Source organism: Drosophila novamexicana, unplaced genomic scaffold (assembly GCF_003285875.2).
Source record: "Drosophila novamexicana strain 15010-1031.04,08,12 unplaced genomic scaffold, DnovRS2.1 tig00002045-arrow-arrow-pilon, whole genome shotgun sequence".
Lineage (NCBI taxonomy): Eukaryota > Metazoa > Arthropoda > Insecta > Diptera > Drosophilidae > Drosophila > Drosophila novamexicana.
In genome coordinates this window covers 117,621-132,699 of record NW_020824929.1, presented here as the reverse complement: position 1 = coordinate 132,699, position 15,079 = coordinate 117,621, and the positions used below count along the sequence as shown (strand labels likewise).

Below are 15,079 nucleotides of genomic sequence, written 5' to 3'. Positions count from 1 at the left end.
TTTTGTAGCACTTTAAGTAAAACGAACTTTGCTTAATTCAATTTACGCTTTTTTATATTTATTTGATTTTAAAAAAAAAAGTTAGAGAAAAAAATTGCCTTAATTTGTTTTTTTTTTGTCACATAGAAGTTTTCTCAACACACAAAAGTTGCGCAAATGTTGCAATAAATTGTTGTTTTTTTTTTTTTGTTTAGGCGCTTTTTCTAAGGCTACATTTTGTGGCATTTTGTGGTTCAGTTAATATTAAGTTTTTACGTTTTCAGTTTTATTTTTATTGCTTATCATTTTGTGTGTATTTGAAGTACTTAAGAGCGAGTTTTCTTTAAAAAAAAATTTAAAAAAAAAAAAACAAAAAAGAAAGAAACTACGAACATAGACGGGCTTAACATAGCGACGGCTCATTTAACAGCGCGCTGTTAAGTTAAGCTGCGCGAGCTAGCGGTCACTGTTAAACTAAAAGCAAGAGCGAGAGAGAGAAAGAGAGAGGGGGGGGGGAGAGAGAGAGAGAGAGAGAGAGAGAGCGCAGCAAAGTGCATGTAAAACTATAAAAGTGTATGTGTGCGTGCATGCGTGAATGTACATAAACTAAATGTAAATGCTATGTAAATGTTAATGCTAATGTAAATGTTAAGGTAAAGTTTAATTTAAATATAATTAAATTTTTTAAGTTTAAGAAATTGCTGCTGAGTATGGGGGCGCTTACAAAATAATTGTTTACAAAAAAATACAAGCTATCAATCTAATCATAATCAAAAAAATCATATACATATATATGTATGTAAAATGTTGTGAAATGTATGAAACGAATTGTTGTTGTTGTTGTACTTAGAGCTATATATCCATAGATCTCTCTATATAATATATACAAATTTTGGACACAATTTGTTGCGTCTCTTTTTTTTGTTTGTTTTTGTTTTTTTCAGTTTTGTCACTTACAGTAAATACTCGCTACAATATGCATGTAAATCAACAAGTTTTTAACAGCCAGTTAACATGGCTATGTAATTGGTTTTGTTTCTCTTAACATAAAAGCAGCCTTTTATAGCCCTTGCAGAGGTTACAGTTAAATATGCTTATAGAGTATTTAAAAGCGAGTTCTTGTTGAAATTAGACAAGAACAGAATCGAGGCACTATAGCATATAGCTGCCATAGGAACAATCGATTGAAATTTGTGTGCTTTTACAACATTCTTGCATGAAATCAGAATCGGACTACTTGAACATGTGAACAAACAAAGCTTAAACACTGCTGCAAGGGTATTTAAACTTCGGCGTGCCGATGATGCTAGCCGCCTCTTTCTTCTTCCACTTTTAAGCTATTTTCAGCTCAGCTGGCGCCGGATTGACGCCGTTGTTGTTGTTGCTGCTGTTGTTGTTGCTGGCAAATTTGCTGGCAATTGCTGGCTTTAGGAGTATAAACTTGGGATTGACAGGTGATGTTGCTGCTGTTGCATTGATTGTTGCTTTTTTGGCTGGCGTTATGGTCACCGTGCTGGGCGCTATGGCATTCATGGCCGCCGTCTGATTGCTGGCCGCCAGCGAGGATGCCGGCAATATGGTAGTCACCCCGTTCTCGTGTTGAATTGTGTTCGCATTATTAAATATTGCACGCATTTTATTGCCACTACTTTGAGATCCAGTTGCTGTTGTTGCTCCTCCTCCTCCTCCTCCTCCAACTGCAGCTGCTGCTGCTCCGCCTGCCAGCACATTGATTTTGAGCGGCGCTTGGGTTGGTGCCTGCTGCCGCTGGACGAAGCGCGCAGTAAACTCGTTGCCCGTCAGCACCAGATTCTGGGCCTGGCCGCTGATGGGCAGACCGCTGGCCAGGATTAAACGTTGCACGCTGCCGCCGCGTGCCTTCTTCTCCAGCTGCAGTTCGTCCTGCTGTTAATAAAGAAAAGGGGAAAAAACAGTTTGAGCGTCATTGTAAACAAAAGTTCAACTCATATGAATTAGAACAGGCTGGCAACAGTAGCACCTGGGCATAAGCAGAAACAGCATGTAAATGGAGTGTGGCTTATAGCTGAACAAAAATATAAACAACGCTGTCAAAATCTGGCAACACTGTGCGCAAAGCTTTTGCAAGTCGCGGTCAAGCATGTGCATCGAAGCGAGATGGCAACAAGAGCTCACAATTATTATCATTAGAACGTAGCTCAATGTAAACAATATATGCACTCAGCTGGCATAGACGCTTGCATTGAAGCGAGATGGCAATAGCAGCGTTAGGCAGAGACTCTGGTGAAATGACAATAATCAACACGATATGAACTTAATTGACACTTACCGTTGGCGGACTAACGGATTTGCGCTCCAGCACATGCTCATCGAAGCCGGAGTCCGAGGAATTGTCATTGAATTTGGTGGCCACCGACGAAGAGGTGGAGCAATTGGAGGATGAAGATAACGATGAGGGCGATGCGGCGCCCACAGCGGTTGTTAAGATGCTTGCATGCAAGGCTGATGACGTCACAGATGCCGCTGTCGTTGCCGTTGCCAGTGTTGGTTTAAGTGCGAGCGCTAAGCTGCCATTGGCTGTGGAATGTTGTTGCTGTTGTTGTACACTGATCATTGTTGTTGTTGTTGTTGCTGCTGCTGTGGCTGGCGTTGGGTTCGGCATGACCTCAGTCTTATTCAATGGAATTGGACTTATTCTATGTATTTCGCCCTGTGGAAATGATTCCGATTGTCGCTTAAAATACAAATGATGCTTTTTTAACGCCGGCGTGCTGATGCTCTGACTAACAGGCTTTGGCTCTAGCTCCGCGGCCAGCAACGGCTGCTGGACCAGTTCCCTCGGCGGCTGCGACTGCAACAGCTGTTGTTGCCTGCGTCTGCGATGCTTCTCGCATGGCTTGTACAGCTCCGGATTGATTATATAACAGGCGCTGCCCAGGCTAAGACTCTGGAACACGGTGCCGCAGCAAACGTCCAGACGCAGCAGATCGTGCTCCTCAAAGAAGGGCACATTGTCGACGGCGCGTCGATGCTTTTTGGGCTCCAGCATGCGCCTGCGCTTGCTGCCAGTCAAACGCAGACGTTGTGCAACACTCTTTTTCAGCACTGTCGCCGTGGCCAGCTGCGCTGCTGCAGCGGTCCGTTTGCGCGTCTGATACGGTGTTGCGGCAACGCATGCGCTCAGCTGATGTTGTTGTTGTTGCTGCTGCTGTTGTTGTTGTTGCAGCTGCTGCTCCTGTTCGTCGTGACTTTCATTGGAATCGCTCGGCTGCTCCTCCGAGTGTGGTGAGCTTTCGTGGCTGCTGCCGTTGCGCTGCGGCAATTGCTGCTGACCGGCTGCAGATGGCGCTGCGGCAGCCGTTATTTTGCCCTTGCGGTTCTTTTTGAAAATCTTGGCAAACTTCTCGGGTATAAAAGAGCCGCCCCCACCCGTCTTGCCCTCACACTCGTTCTCGCGCTTCTTCTGCTTGGCCAGCGATTTGGTGCCGGGACCGGCGCGTGCATCAACCACCTGTGAAAGATAGAGACAGAGAGAGAGAGAGGGGGGATTAGTTTCTGTTGCATAAAAGCTTCCTTTTGGCTGTACTCACATGTCCCCAATGGCGCTTGCTGCCGACGGGCAGTCGCTTGTAGCGCTTGACCAGCAGGACGCAGGCATTGCAGATTTCACCGTTGCGCGGCTCGTGCAGATTGAAGCACTGCATCGATTCCTTTTCGTATTTGCGCGAGGCTGTGAAACGGGAGCTGCTCGATTTGGCGCGGCAAATGCAGCAGCCGTCCGCTGAGCGATAGACGCGTGGCTTATGGAAATTGAACATGGCGGCAGATACTGTATTTGTTGTTGTAAATGGATATGTGTAACGGATTGGCCACAAGCTAAACAATTCTTTTAGTTCTTTTTTTCGCGTTTTTTTTTTTGTTAACCGTTTAAGAGTACATTTAACTCAAATAACTGTTTGTTCGTTGTTATTGTTGTTGTTATTTTTCACTGGTTTTAATTTGATTAATTGCTATTTGTGCACAGCCCTTATTGTTGTTATGCTGAGCTCGGGCATCATCCATCGTCTGCGTTGCGATATTTTGCGCTGCATTTGTATAGCTTGGTTGCTGCAAAAAAAACAAAAAAAAAAAAAACAAATATTATAAGGAAATGCTTTCAAATTAGAAACGGCCAAAGTGGAAAAAAAACAGCTGAGCTTGGCAGTGTTGTGAGGCGTTTCGAGTCAATTGCCCAAGTGGCAACGCTGCGAAACTGTTACTCGCTGGGCAACTCGTTGCCTAAAGAAACATGTACATACATTGTACTGCACATTGAGTGCACATATGTCATGTTAACAAATTATCAATATTTGAAAATGAATATATACGTGCACATAATAAAAACATTGCAGTTAAATTTAAAAAACAAAATTGTATTAACACGTAACAGCTGGCAACAGTAGCGCATCGTGTTGCCGTACTTCTGCTTTGCCCCTCAAACAAAAATGTTAAAAAGAATAAAAAAAAATATGACTTAAAGCCACTTTTGTTTCTTATCAATATTTAGCAGGTGGTATGTTTAATATACATACATACATACTTATGTATATAATGCTAATTAAATGCTAAACTTTGTACAGGCAAACGCAAGCCACAAAAGCAGCTGACTGAATACACACACACATGCACATATACATAACATGTATTTAGCAAAGGCAAAACACACACTCACACACACAAAGATTCTACGCATGTTTGTGCATGTATACGTGCACTTTGGGGACGCGTAAACAAAGCGTCGCGCAAAAAGAAATACGCACATCAATGCACACACAACATACATACATACATACATGCGTACATACGTACATGCATATACATTGCATTGGCGCGCGCGCTCGTTGCACTCTCGTGAAAACAACAACAACACACGATATTCACCCCAGAGCTAGTGACGTGACTTTCGAGCAGCGCTGCTCGCTTTGCTCCCAGGTGCGCGTTGTCATTGTGCATAAGTGTGAGTATGTTAGTGTGTGTGTGTTTAAATGCTTTTCATTTTATTTTTGGGGACACTCTGATTTTCGAACATCGGCGTTCAAGTTGAAAGTGCGTACGCACATACATACATATGTACTTGCTTGTATGTATGCACCGGCGCGTGTACTACACACACGCACATGCCTTATATACAACTACGCATCTTTGTGTGCGTGTGTGTGTGTGTGATCGTCTTTGAGGCTATTGATATTGGGACATTACGTGTTGGTAAACGTTACAAAGTTAAACGTTTAAAAACTACAACAATTGTTTGGAGCCTGCGAGAGCGGGCAAAGAGAGAGGGGGGCGGGGTGCGACACTTGACCACCTTCTCTTCTAGTTGCTCAGTTCTTAGTACGTGTGTGTTTGTGTGAGTGTGTCTGTGCGCGTAAGTGTTGGTTTGGTGAAAATGCGCCTACTACGTAAACCGGTTTACACTGTATTTTTTCTCTTAGATATTTTTCATTTAGTGCCGGACGCCGACTAGATTATTGTTGTTGCTGCTGCAGCAGCTGCCCACGCCACGCGCGCACAAACACAAACACACACACACACATACATACATATGTTTGACAAAAATCATGTTTTGATCTTGGCAAATTTTCTATTTAGTCGCGTTTAGTAGCCATATTTAGGCATAAATTGAAATGTACAGCAATTTACCTGCGCCGTAACAAGTCAACGAGAGTTAACTTGAAATTCAATGGATTTGCGTAATTGAATTATTTTTTGTTTATTTATTTATTTCACAAGTCACTTAAAATCATTTATTTTCAATAAATATTGAAATAAATTTCCAAATTGCATGCAAAGCGCAAATTGAATTTACAGCGAAATAACGAAACGCGTCTGCACGCAAGAAACACAAAGGCAAACTGACAAACCGAAAATACAAAAAATAAAATAAAATAAACCGCTGCGCTGCGCTGCGTTGATGTTGCTGCTGCTGCCGACGCTGACGCCGACGACGCCGCTTTTCAGCCGTCACTTTTTCGTACACATTTGACGCTGTGTGTGTGTGTGTGCGTATCTGTGCGCGTGAGTGCCTGTGTATGCGTGCGTGTGAGTGCGATTGCAGCGCAAAATGTACGAAACCCAAACAGCGTCGAGAATATGTAGCACAAAGCAAATGCAGTGATAACACAACAGTAACAGCTCAAAGCGGCGGCAGTGGCAGCTGAGCGCAAACCAAACGCTCTTGTGTACGTGAGAATGCGCGCAGCAAAAGCAACAGCGAAAAAATTCCGGTTGTGAAAAAAAAAACACACACACACACACATAAACGGCAGATATTGAGATACAGTGTGAGCGAGTGAGAGAAACAATTTGCATAACAAGACGGCGTTGCCACACTGCACAGAACAAAAGGAGGCAAACGTTTAAAAAATATAAATATGTATGTATGTATGTACATATATATATACATTTGTGTTGCTCGTCTGCAGTTGTTGCATACAGTTTGTTATTGTTAGCGTGGCATATAACGCAAATAACAGCAACAACAATAACTGCTAAAACGTCAAAACGTGTGCGAGCAGAAGCTGATAAGCGCCGCTCTTAAGTTGTTGTGGTAGTTGCGGTTCTTCTTGCTACATAAATACATATGTATGTACATGCATATGCTTAAGGCGCAATTCAAAACAAGCGTCACAGTCTCTCTCTCGCACACGCACACTCAGAAGCTTCTATGCTTGTTTGTATATTTATAGACCACCCCACCCCCGGGACAACGACAACATCGAAGTTAGAGCAAAAGTGTAATACGTGACAAATGAGATGTAAGCACAGTTGCCACATGTAGTATAAATGCACCAAAACTGGTACTGTATTTTTCCAGTGTTGCATCTTTCATTTTTGTTGAAAAAAAAAAAAAAAAAAATACAGGCAAACAATAATGAAACGACCTATTCAAAATACAATTTTGATAAAACACTGAATATCAGCTGTCTAAAAGTACGCGTACACCTATTGGAAAACACTGCGCATATTTAGTGGCAACGCCGCCAGCTGTTTACACGCTTTGCAACACTGCCACCCACTACAGTGCAACAAATTGTTGCTGTTCTTGTTTTGCCCAGGCGAAAGTGTCCGCATGGCACGCATGGAAAAAAAATGTGTACATTTCCTTGGTGTGCGCTACGTGCCAGTGGCAACGCTAGCAACAACAACAACAACAACAAACAAACAAAAAAGGCCTAAATTTAGGTCAAATGCACTCGTTATTGGTGGCTGCAGCGCAGCCAGGTTTTGTTTCTTGTTTACGATGTTAAAGACAGCGCGCAGCAGCAAGCGGCAGAGTAGCGCAAAACTCATATAAATACAAATTAAAACGCAAGAAAAAAAAATATGCAAGCAGTGGCATTTGGCAAAATTTAGTACATTTTGATGTAAGGCAACGGCAATGCGTTTGTGTGCGTGTGTGTTTGCTTTGGCTGCCTCTTTTACACCAATCAAATTTCATTTGCGAAACAAAACAAAAACTGTACTTGTGGTAATTGATTGCGAACGAGGAAGTGGGAGTGAGGAAGGGTTGGGGGGGCGAGTTATAAGCAAATGCCGCAAAGAATTGGGTGGGCGAGTGCGAACAGCGTTTTATTATAAATAGAGATATGCGTCAAAGATGTTTGTTTATTGTGACACACACATATGCATGTACATATGTATATACTGCGCATAATTAACGCTGACCTTGTTTTTGCTGCGGCACGCATGAAAAAATCAACTTTCCTACAACACACACACACACACACGCACGCACACACATACACACACATGTTGCGTCTGACCGAAAGTGAAAGACCAGCCTGTCTTATTGGAATTCTCATAAGAATGTGAAAACAGCAATAATAACAATAACAACAACAAAATAACAGCAATACAAGGAGCGTGGCAGAGAGCAATGCGTAAAACAGGTTGCCGCTAAGCTTTCCGACAGCGCCAACAACAAAAGCGCCGAGCGATATTCGAAATAACGGTATTACAAACTCACATTCAGTATTAAATGAATGCCAGCGTAATACCCAACAACAAAAAGCACAACTAAAATAGAAAGTAAAAAATCTTAAAAAAAAAAAATGCAACTTTGGGCATTTTGATTTCGGCTTGAATAACTGTTTCTTGACAAACATACACCAATACACACACACATACAATTTTATGCCTTGCGTAGCCTGCGCAAGAGCAGAGCGCACCAAAAATGGAAGTAGGTTGCGCGCTCTCTCGCTCACCTGTATGATGTGTACGCTGTGCTCATTTTGGCACAGCGAGCGAGCGGGCGAGCAACAGCGGCCAGCTTGCTTTATCGCATTGCCTGTTAAGTAATAGACTGAATTCTGTGCATGTATGCATGCATAAAGTGTGTGTAAGCGGCAACCACCATATGTCCCTTTGTGTGTGTGTGTGTGTGTGCCTGCAGAGAAAGCGCGCGCAAACAGATTCACTAATTAAAAAAAAAAAAAAAAAACCAAGCATAACATGAAATGACAGCGGTAGTTAGTGTTTAAATTTTGCGCCGCTTTGCTTTTGGGTTTGTACTTGCACACACACACACACACATATATATATATATATATATGTGCCTATGTATTTCCGCACATTTGTGGCTTGTTGTGAACGAGGTTAAGTTGCCGCTGCCATTGAAAGAGTTCATTGTTGGTTTGCGGCTGCCGATTCGTTTGATTAGCAAAGCGAAGGTCAACAACAAATCGGTAACAGCTTTATCTACGCATTTGGAACAGATACACATACACACACGCGCGCGCACACACACACACGCATGCATGCGTTTGCATGGAAATGTATGTATGTATGTACATATGTTCTATCTGTGCGCTTTGTGCTTAACCTTCGCTTTTATGCATTTTCATTCGCTTTATTTTGAATGTTTGGGCTGCACACGTACTACACACACACACACACACACACGCACACATGCATATACAAACAGGCATGCAGACACTTATCTATATACATATGTACATTAATTGCTCATTGTGTGCTGCTTCTTACCCTTTTGATCGTTTTGCACTAATATTGACAGCTACTATGGCTGCCAATATGTTGTTGAATTCCTTAAGTCGTTCTTTGATTAGTTTAAGCACTGCACTCATTCAATTTGCACTTGTTAATTGATATCTTGGTTAAGCACAACACCGCTGTCTTGGATACCGCAAAAAATTCACACAATAAGTCTATCGATTGCCAGACAGCCGATATCGATAACGAGTACATTTGGCGGCAAATACTCAGTGCCAATTATTGCAAGATCAGCGCGCATGCGTATTTGCTTAGAGATGACAACAACACCTTGTCTCAGGTCTTGTGTTGGGCGTGTTGGATTACGCACGAGTTTGCCAAAAAAAAAAAAAAAAAAATAGAAATACGAGCTATTAACACACATTAATCGATATGTATGTATAATAGAATTGGCATTTGAAACTATTTGATGAGTGACATATATAGTTAGTAAACTAAAGTTGTTATAAAAACTATATCGATATCAGTTTGATTTGTCATATATTATTTTGCATATATATCGATACTCTTGTAGCTCATGGATTGGCACAGCGCATGAATCAATCTACTCGATACATGTCGTTATGTTATTTACATCCCTATTTGCCGGCAAATATAATACCGAGCGGCAATTGGAACCGCGGTTATTTACAAACAACTGACAGCAGCCGCATTAATGAGGCTCGTGAAGCCGGGTTGGGTGCACCATGATGGTAAGCAGCAGCCGGCCAGCAGCCCTTTTTTTTTGTGCTTTAATCCGGAAATTTGTTTTGTTTACACAGAAAAACCCATCTTCTCGGTGGATGTGCACCAGGATTGTACAAAATTTGCAACTGGCGGTCAGGGCAACGATTCCGGGCGTGTTGTCATTTGGAATCTCAAGCCGGTGCTATCCGAGAAGGATGAGAACGATGCATCGGTGCCACGGATGCTCTGCCAAATGGATCAGCATTTGGCGTGCGTGAACTGTGTGCGCTGGTCGCAGAATGGACAGCTGCTGGCTTCCGGTTCGGATGACAAGCTAATCATGATTTGGCGCAAGGCGCAGGGACCCAGCGGCGTCTTTGGCACCGGCGGCATGCAACAGAATCACGAGTCCTGGAAGTGTATACACACGCTACGCGGCCATGATGGCGATGTTCTCGATCTGGCCTGGTCGCCCAATGATCTCTTTCTAGCCAGCTGCAGCATAGACAACACCATCATTGTCTGGGATGCCCGTGCTCTGCCTAACATGCTGCAAACCCTGAAGGGACACACGGGCCTGGTGAAGGGCGTCGCCTGGGATCCGGTGGGCAAGTTCTTGGCCTCCCAGTCGGATGATCGCAGCATCAAGATTTGGCGCACTATGGACTGGTCGTGCGGCACAACGATAACGGAACCGTTCCAGGAATGCGGCGGCACCACGCACATATTGCGCCTCTCCTGGTCACCCGATGGCCAGTATCTGGTCTCGGCGCACGCCATGAACGGCGGCGGACCCACCGCCCAGATTGTTGAGCGCGAGGGCTGGAAGTGCGACAAGGATTTTGTGGGGCATCGCAAAGCGGTCACCTGTGTGCGCTTCCACAACTCCATCCTGACGCGCCACATGGCCGGCGACAGTCCCAGCAAACCGATGCAGTACTGTGTGCTGGCCGTTGGCTCACGGGATCGCTCGCTATCCGTGTGGATGACGGCGCTGCAGCGTCCCATGATTGTCATCCATGAGCTGTTCAATGACAGCGTCCTGGACATGTCCTGGGGTCCGCAGCAATGCCTGCTGATGGCCTGCAGCGGTGATGGCACCATTGCCTGCCTGCAGTTCAACGAGGAGGAGCTCGGCTCGCGCGTCTCCGAACTGGAAAAGAAGGCCATTTTTAAGCGCAAATACGGCGGCTGCTTCGAGGACCACTTGGCCATCAAACAGCAGCAGCAGCCGGCACGCTGCCTGCCCGAACTCTCCAGCTATGCGCTGCCCAATGCGGCCATGGAACGCCGCCTGCCCATCCAGCAGTCGCAGGCGGGCGCCGCTTCGCCGGCTCGCGCCATCAGCAAACAGACAGAGACGCGCACCAAGGACGGCAAGCGACGGATCACGCCCATGTTTATACCGCTCAACGAGATGCCCGAGCCCAGCTCCGGCATAGCCAGCACCAGCATCGCCAGCAGCGCCGCCAGCAATGCCGTCAATCACAGCAACAGGTGGGTTGTGCTTGGATTTTAAATTCATTTCTTATCTGCAGTTGGTCGGCTGGAGAAGATTAGCAGCCACTGGAAGCTGCTTTGTGGGTGGCATAAATGGCTAAAAGAACCTTGAAGAGCGCAGACAGAATGAAGAAGGCATCTCGGTGAACTTTTGAGAGCTTGACTTGGAGCAAGTGCATCCTAATCAGGCAGACGAGCTAGGTGCGCTAGTTGGGATCAAAACCTGTCATAATCCCCCAGTAGAGCCTTGGATTAGCTTAAGTTGCTTGTTTTGAACAGCTGCATTGGTCAGTCGAAGGACTATTTCCTTGAGGAGATTTCGCCAGATCATGAATCAAGCGCGCTGGAGCGGCACAACTGGCTACAGGTCATGCCTCCTCGCATTGGCAGGGCCATGCCAGCTGTCAAGGATTAGGCCAGCCAATAGCTTGGAAAACAGCCTCTCTCCCAGCCAGACACCTGCACCAGAAGAGCCTGTGCATCACCACAATGACTCTCGCTCGCTTGTGCGATTGAGTATCCGAGCTTGCTGCAACTCAAACATGTTGCCTGACTCAACCAGGTCGAACTCGAGCATGTTGCTTGGCTCGAGCGGATCGACTTTCGTTTCGCTTGTGCGATTGAGTATCCGAGCTCGAAGCAAATGAATTTAAACGCTGCAGAGCTACTTTCGCTACTTTCCATTCCTCCATTCGAAACACTTTAGACCAGCTTAACTCACATATTTTCTTCCTACCACAGCAACAACAGCAGCAGCAACAGCAACCATATCGGGAGCACAACAGGAACAATGACAACAGCAACGACAGCAACAGGTCCAATTGGCGGCGTGGAACCGCTCATGCCGGAGCCGCTTTTCTCGCGCGCGGATCAAGTGGGACGCCTAATGCTGCCGCCGGCGCCGGCGGCAACGGCTGCGATAGCGCCGCGTCGCAGCTCGATGCAGTTGCTCTGCGATCTGAACAGCAGCAATACGCTCGGACCGAAGCTGCAAATCACAGCGAATAGTAAATGCGAATTCACCAAATCGTCGCAAGACTATCGCATTCATGTACAGAACGGGCATCTGAAGACGGGCTACGGCATGGTCGCCAAGGTGACCGCCCAGCTGAGCCGGGAACAGCTCTGGGAGATGTATGTCGGCTCGCCGGTAATCAATGTGAATCTGTGCAGCAAATATGTGATGCTCTGCTCTCTGGACGGCAGCATGCGTCTGCTGGCCATGCAGACGGGCTGTCCGATCTTTCCGGCCATTTCGCTGAATAGCGCCGCGGTGCACTGCGCCTTCAGTCCGGACAATCAGCTGGTGGGCGTGCTCACCGAATGCGGCCTGCTGCGGATTTGGCACATAACCAAGCGACGCATCCGGCTGGCGACCAACTGCCTGGAGCTGCTCAACAAGCACGGCATGGCGCTGCAGTTTGCCATCACGGATCAGGGCATGCCGCTGATTGGCTTTCCCAGCGGCAATTCCTATTCGTATTCAACGAATCTAAAATCCTGGCTGGTCTTGGCCACCGGCGATGCCATCATGTTCAATGGCATACGCGGCTCGCTGCCGCGCGATCTGGAGCATGTGAATCGCAAGTTCCCGCTGCTCAGCATGCAGGCCAGCACACAGAACTACCTCAGTTTGCGCGGCGCCGTCGAGATGTGAGTGGAAATATTGTCAATCTCAACTTGAGCTTCAACTAAACCCTTCTTCTGCTTCTTCTGCTCTAGCGATCCGGAGAGCTGGCAGCAAACGGCCAAGGTGCTCTTCCTGGAGAATCAAATAAAACTGTGCGAGGCTCTCGAGGCATTCGAGGAACTAAAACATTGGCATGTCATGCTCACCTTCCAGCTGGCCACCTACGGCACCGAGAAGCGTCTGCGCCTGTTCCTCGACGGTCTGCTCAACAATACGGAGCAGGAGGCAACGCAGGTGAATTTAGAAATGCATGCCAAATGGCACTTGATTTCATTTAATATGTCCTCTTTTTGTTTGGCCCGCAGTCGGCGCCCAAACACGAGCTGATGCAGTGCGTCCTGGAGTCGCTGAAGCCGCACACGCAATGGGAGCACATCTACAACGAATATCTCGAGCTGTACCAGCTGAACGAGGAGAACTTTGTGGCGGACGCGCCGCCGCCGCAATCCTCATCGGCAATCACCTATCCGTTGCCATCGTCGCCCTGCCCACGCACCCGAGCAGCTGCCGCTGCGGCGGCGGCCATCGAGGCGCTGCTCACAGCGGAGCCATCATCCCCGCCGCCGCCCCCATCGTCGCCGTCGCCACCACCGCCGCCGCCTGCACTGGCTACGAATCGCAAGAGCGCCGAGCCGGATGCCTGCGAAACGGAATCCTCGTCATCCTCCCAGCCGGCATCCTCTACAACGCCCGAGCCGATTACGGCTGCCGACAACGAAACGGACAAGCACTGAGCGTTAGTCCCTGCCCCGCCCAAAACCCATTCAACTATTATTATTGTATTTAACTCCCACTTTTTTTTTTGTCTCCCGCTGATATTCCACACAGATACTGTCAACTAGTTGTAAGCGTTCCTTGCGAAAGTTTTAAATATACCAATGTCATAGTCTCTATTTAAGCTGAAAACACACAAACGAGTCTCCTGTAATTCGGACAGCCCAGAGGCAGATAACTCTGCCCGCATCCATTAATTATATATATATATATTCCTTGATATTACTAGAGCCAGGTCCTTTTGTAAGTCTGTCTGTCTCTTAGCATGTAAACTAGACTCTCGGTTGTATATCTATCCTTGTCAATGTTGTACGCATATCTTGTAATTGGCCAGATCGAAGGACTATATCATATATGCCTCTAAGAAGCATCGATCGATAGGTTATTGTATGTAAAACCTTTCTGGTTTTATAGCCTTAAAGAGATATTATTCTATTGTCATGCGATGTGTCTGTCTTTCCTCAGATCTTGTCCAGATCGAAACACTATATCATATACCTCTCATAAGAATAATAGCTCAAAAACGAAGTTCTGGTATGAAACATTTTTGTTTTTCAAGAAATCTTTAAACTTAAACCAAATCTTCTCAGAATCGAAACACTATAACATCTAGTTTTATAGAGCTGAGCGAAGGAAATAAGTTTTTGCTTGGAAAACTTGTTTGTTTTCCAAGACAATTTTTAAAAATCTTCAGCATAAGCCATAAATAGGACTAGAATGGGACAATATTCTCTGGAAGATCTCCCTAAAATAATCGGATGGCTTTATGCAAGACATTTTGGCCCATTTTCTTATTTGCTTCAAAAAAAAAAAAAAAAAAAAAAACTTTGATTGAGATTCGGAGAAGCTGATTTTCAATTTAGTCAAGCGCAAATCCTGACTTCAACTATTTTCGTACACCTAAAATTACCCAGCATTGCGCGGCCGGAGTATTTTCTCAACAAATTTTGAAATTTGCGTTCAGAATTTTGCAAAAATCGCACAAACGGGAACTGCTATGAAAAATGTAGAATGAAAGCTCTGCCCGTCAATCATCAATCATTCAATCAAGACAAACACTTTTTTTTTTATAGATAGATAGACACACAGATTTAATATTATTAAGTTAATAGACATTTATAAAAAAATGCAATTGTATTCAAGTAAAAATACAAATGCATGTAGAAAGTAGTTTGGCGATATTCCAGGGTATTGTGTAGTGTGTATACCTCACGTTTTTTTACATTTAAAATTTGAAAGTAGCTTTTCGTTGAGGTTATGTTTGAATATCTTTAAATTGAGCTCGATTTCATCAAATATGAGTTTTAAGACTTAAGACTACGCGATTAGAATCTGTCGAGCATTAGTTGAGCATTAGGTTTACTTTAGTTGAGGTTATGTTATAGTTTATCTCATAGTTGAGCTTCAGTTCTTAAAATAGGAATACTTTTCAGATTCAAC

At 45.1% G+C, this 15,079-nt stretch overlaps 2 protein-coding genes across 4 annotated transcripts; one reads left to right on the top strand and one right to left on the bottom strand.

Moving 5' to 3' along the window:
* Nucleotides 1-320: 320 nt before the first annotated feature.
* Nucleotides 321-9,312, bottom strand: LOC115768825. Of its 3 annotated transcripts, none has more exons than XM_030713522.1 (4): nt 8,983-9,312; nt 3,549-4,065; nt 2,288-3,469; nt 321-1,884 (listed from the first exon to the last, which is right to left on the bottom strand). In XM_030713522.1, the coding sequence occupies exons 2-4, from the start codon at nt 3,774-3,776 to the stop codon at nt 1,312-1,314; spliced, it is 1,983 nt and encodes a 660-aa protein (XP_030569382.1). In that variant the 5' UTR covers nt 3,777-4,065; nt 8,983-9,312; the 3' UTR covers nt 321-1,311. The 3 variants fall into 3 exon arrangements, with proteins under 3 accessions (XP_030569382.1, XP_030569384.1, XP_030569385.1); XM_030713524.1 differs by lacking the exon at nt 8,983-9,312 and adding an exon at nt 5,638-5,715; XM_030713525.1 differs by lacking the exon at nt 8,983-9,312 and adding an exon at nt 4,257-4,446.
* A 240-nt stretch (nt 9,313-9,552) lies between these two features.
* LOC115768816 (protein HIRA homolog) lies at nt 9,553-13,760 on the top strand. The gene is made up of 5 exons (XM_030713514.1): nt 9,553-9,701; nt 9,771-11,172; nt 11,917-12,828; nt 12,898-13,099; nt 13,171-13,760. The coding sequence occupies exons 1-5, from the start codon at nt 9,665-9,667 to the stop codon at nt 13,597-13,599; spliced, it is 2,982 nt and encodes a 993-aa protein (XP_030569374.1). The 5' UTR covers nt 9,553-9,664; the 3' UTR covers nt 13,600-13,760.
* Nucleotides 13,761-15,079: the final 1,319 nt, after the last annotated feature.

Excerpts from the sequence above, each read along its gene's own strand:
- LOC115768816 (XM_030713514.1), top strand. The coding sequence starts at position 9,665 with ATGAGGCTCGTGAAGCCGGGTTGGGTGCACCATGATG. Across the intron at positions 11,173-11,916 it reads GCCGTCAATCACAGCAACAG|CAACAACAGCAGCAGCAACA; the intron begins GTGGGTTGTGCT and ends TTCCTACCACAG. Across the intron at positions 12,829-12,897 it reads TTGCGCGGCGCCGTCGAGAT|CGATCCGGAGAGCTGGCAGC; the intron begins GTGAGTGGAAAT and ends CTTCTGCTCTAG.
- LOC115768825 (XM_030713522.1), bottom strand. The coding sequence starts at position 3,776 with ATGTTCAATTTCCATAAGCCACGCGTCTATCGCTCAGCGGACGGCTGC. Across the intron at positions 3,470-3,548 it reads GCAAGCGCCATTGGGGACAT|GTGGTTGATGCACGCGCCGG; the intron begins GTGAGTACAGCC and ends TATCTTTCACAG. Across the intron at positions 1,885-2,287 it reads AATCCGTTAGTCCGCCAACG|CAGGACGAACTGCAGCTGGA; the intron begins GTAAGTGTCAAT and ends CTTTATTAACAG.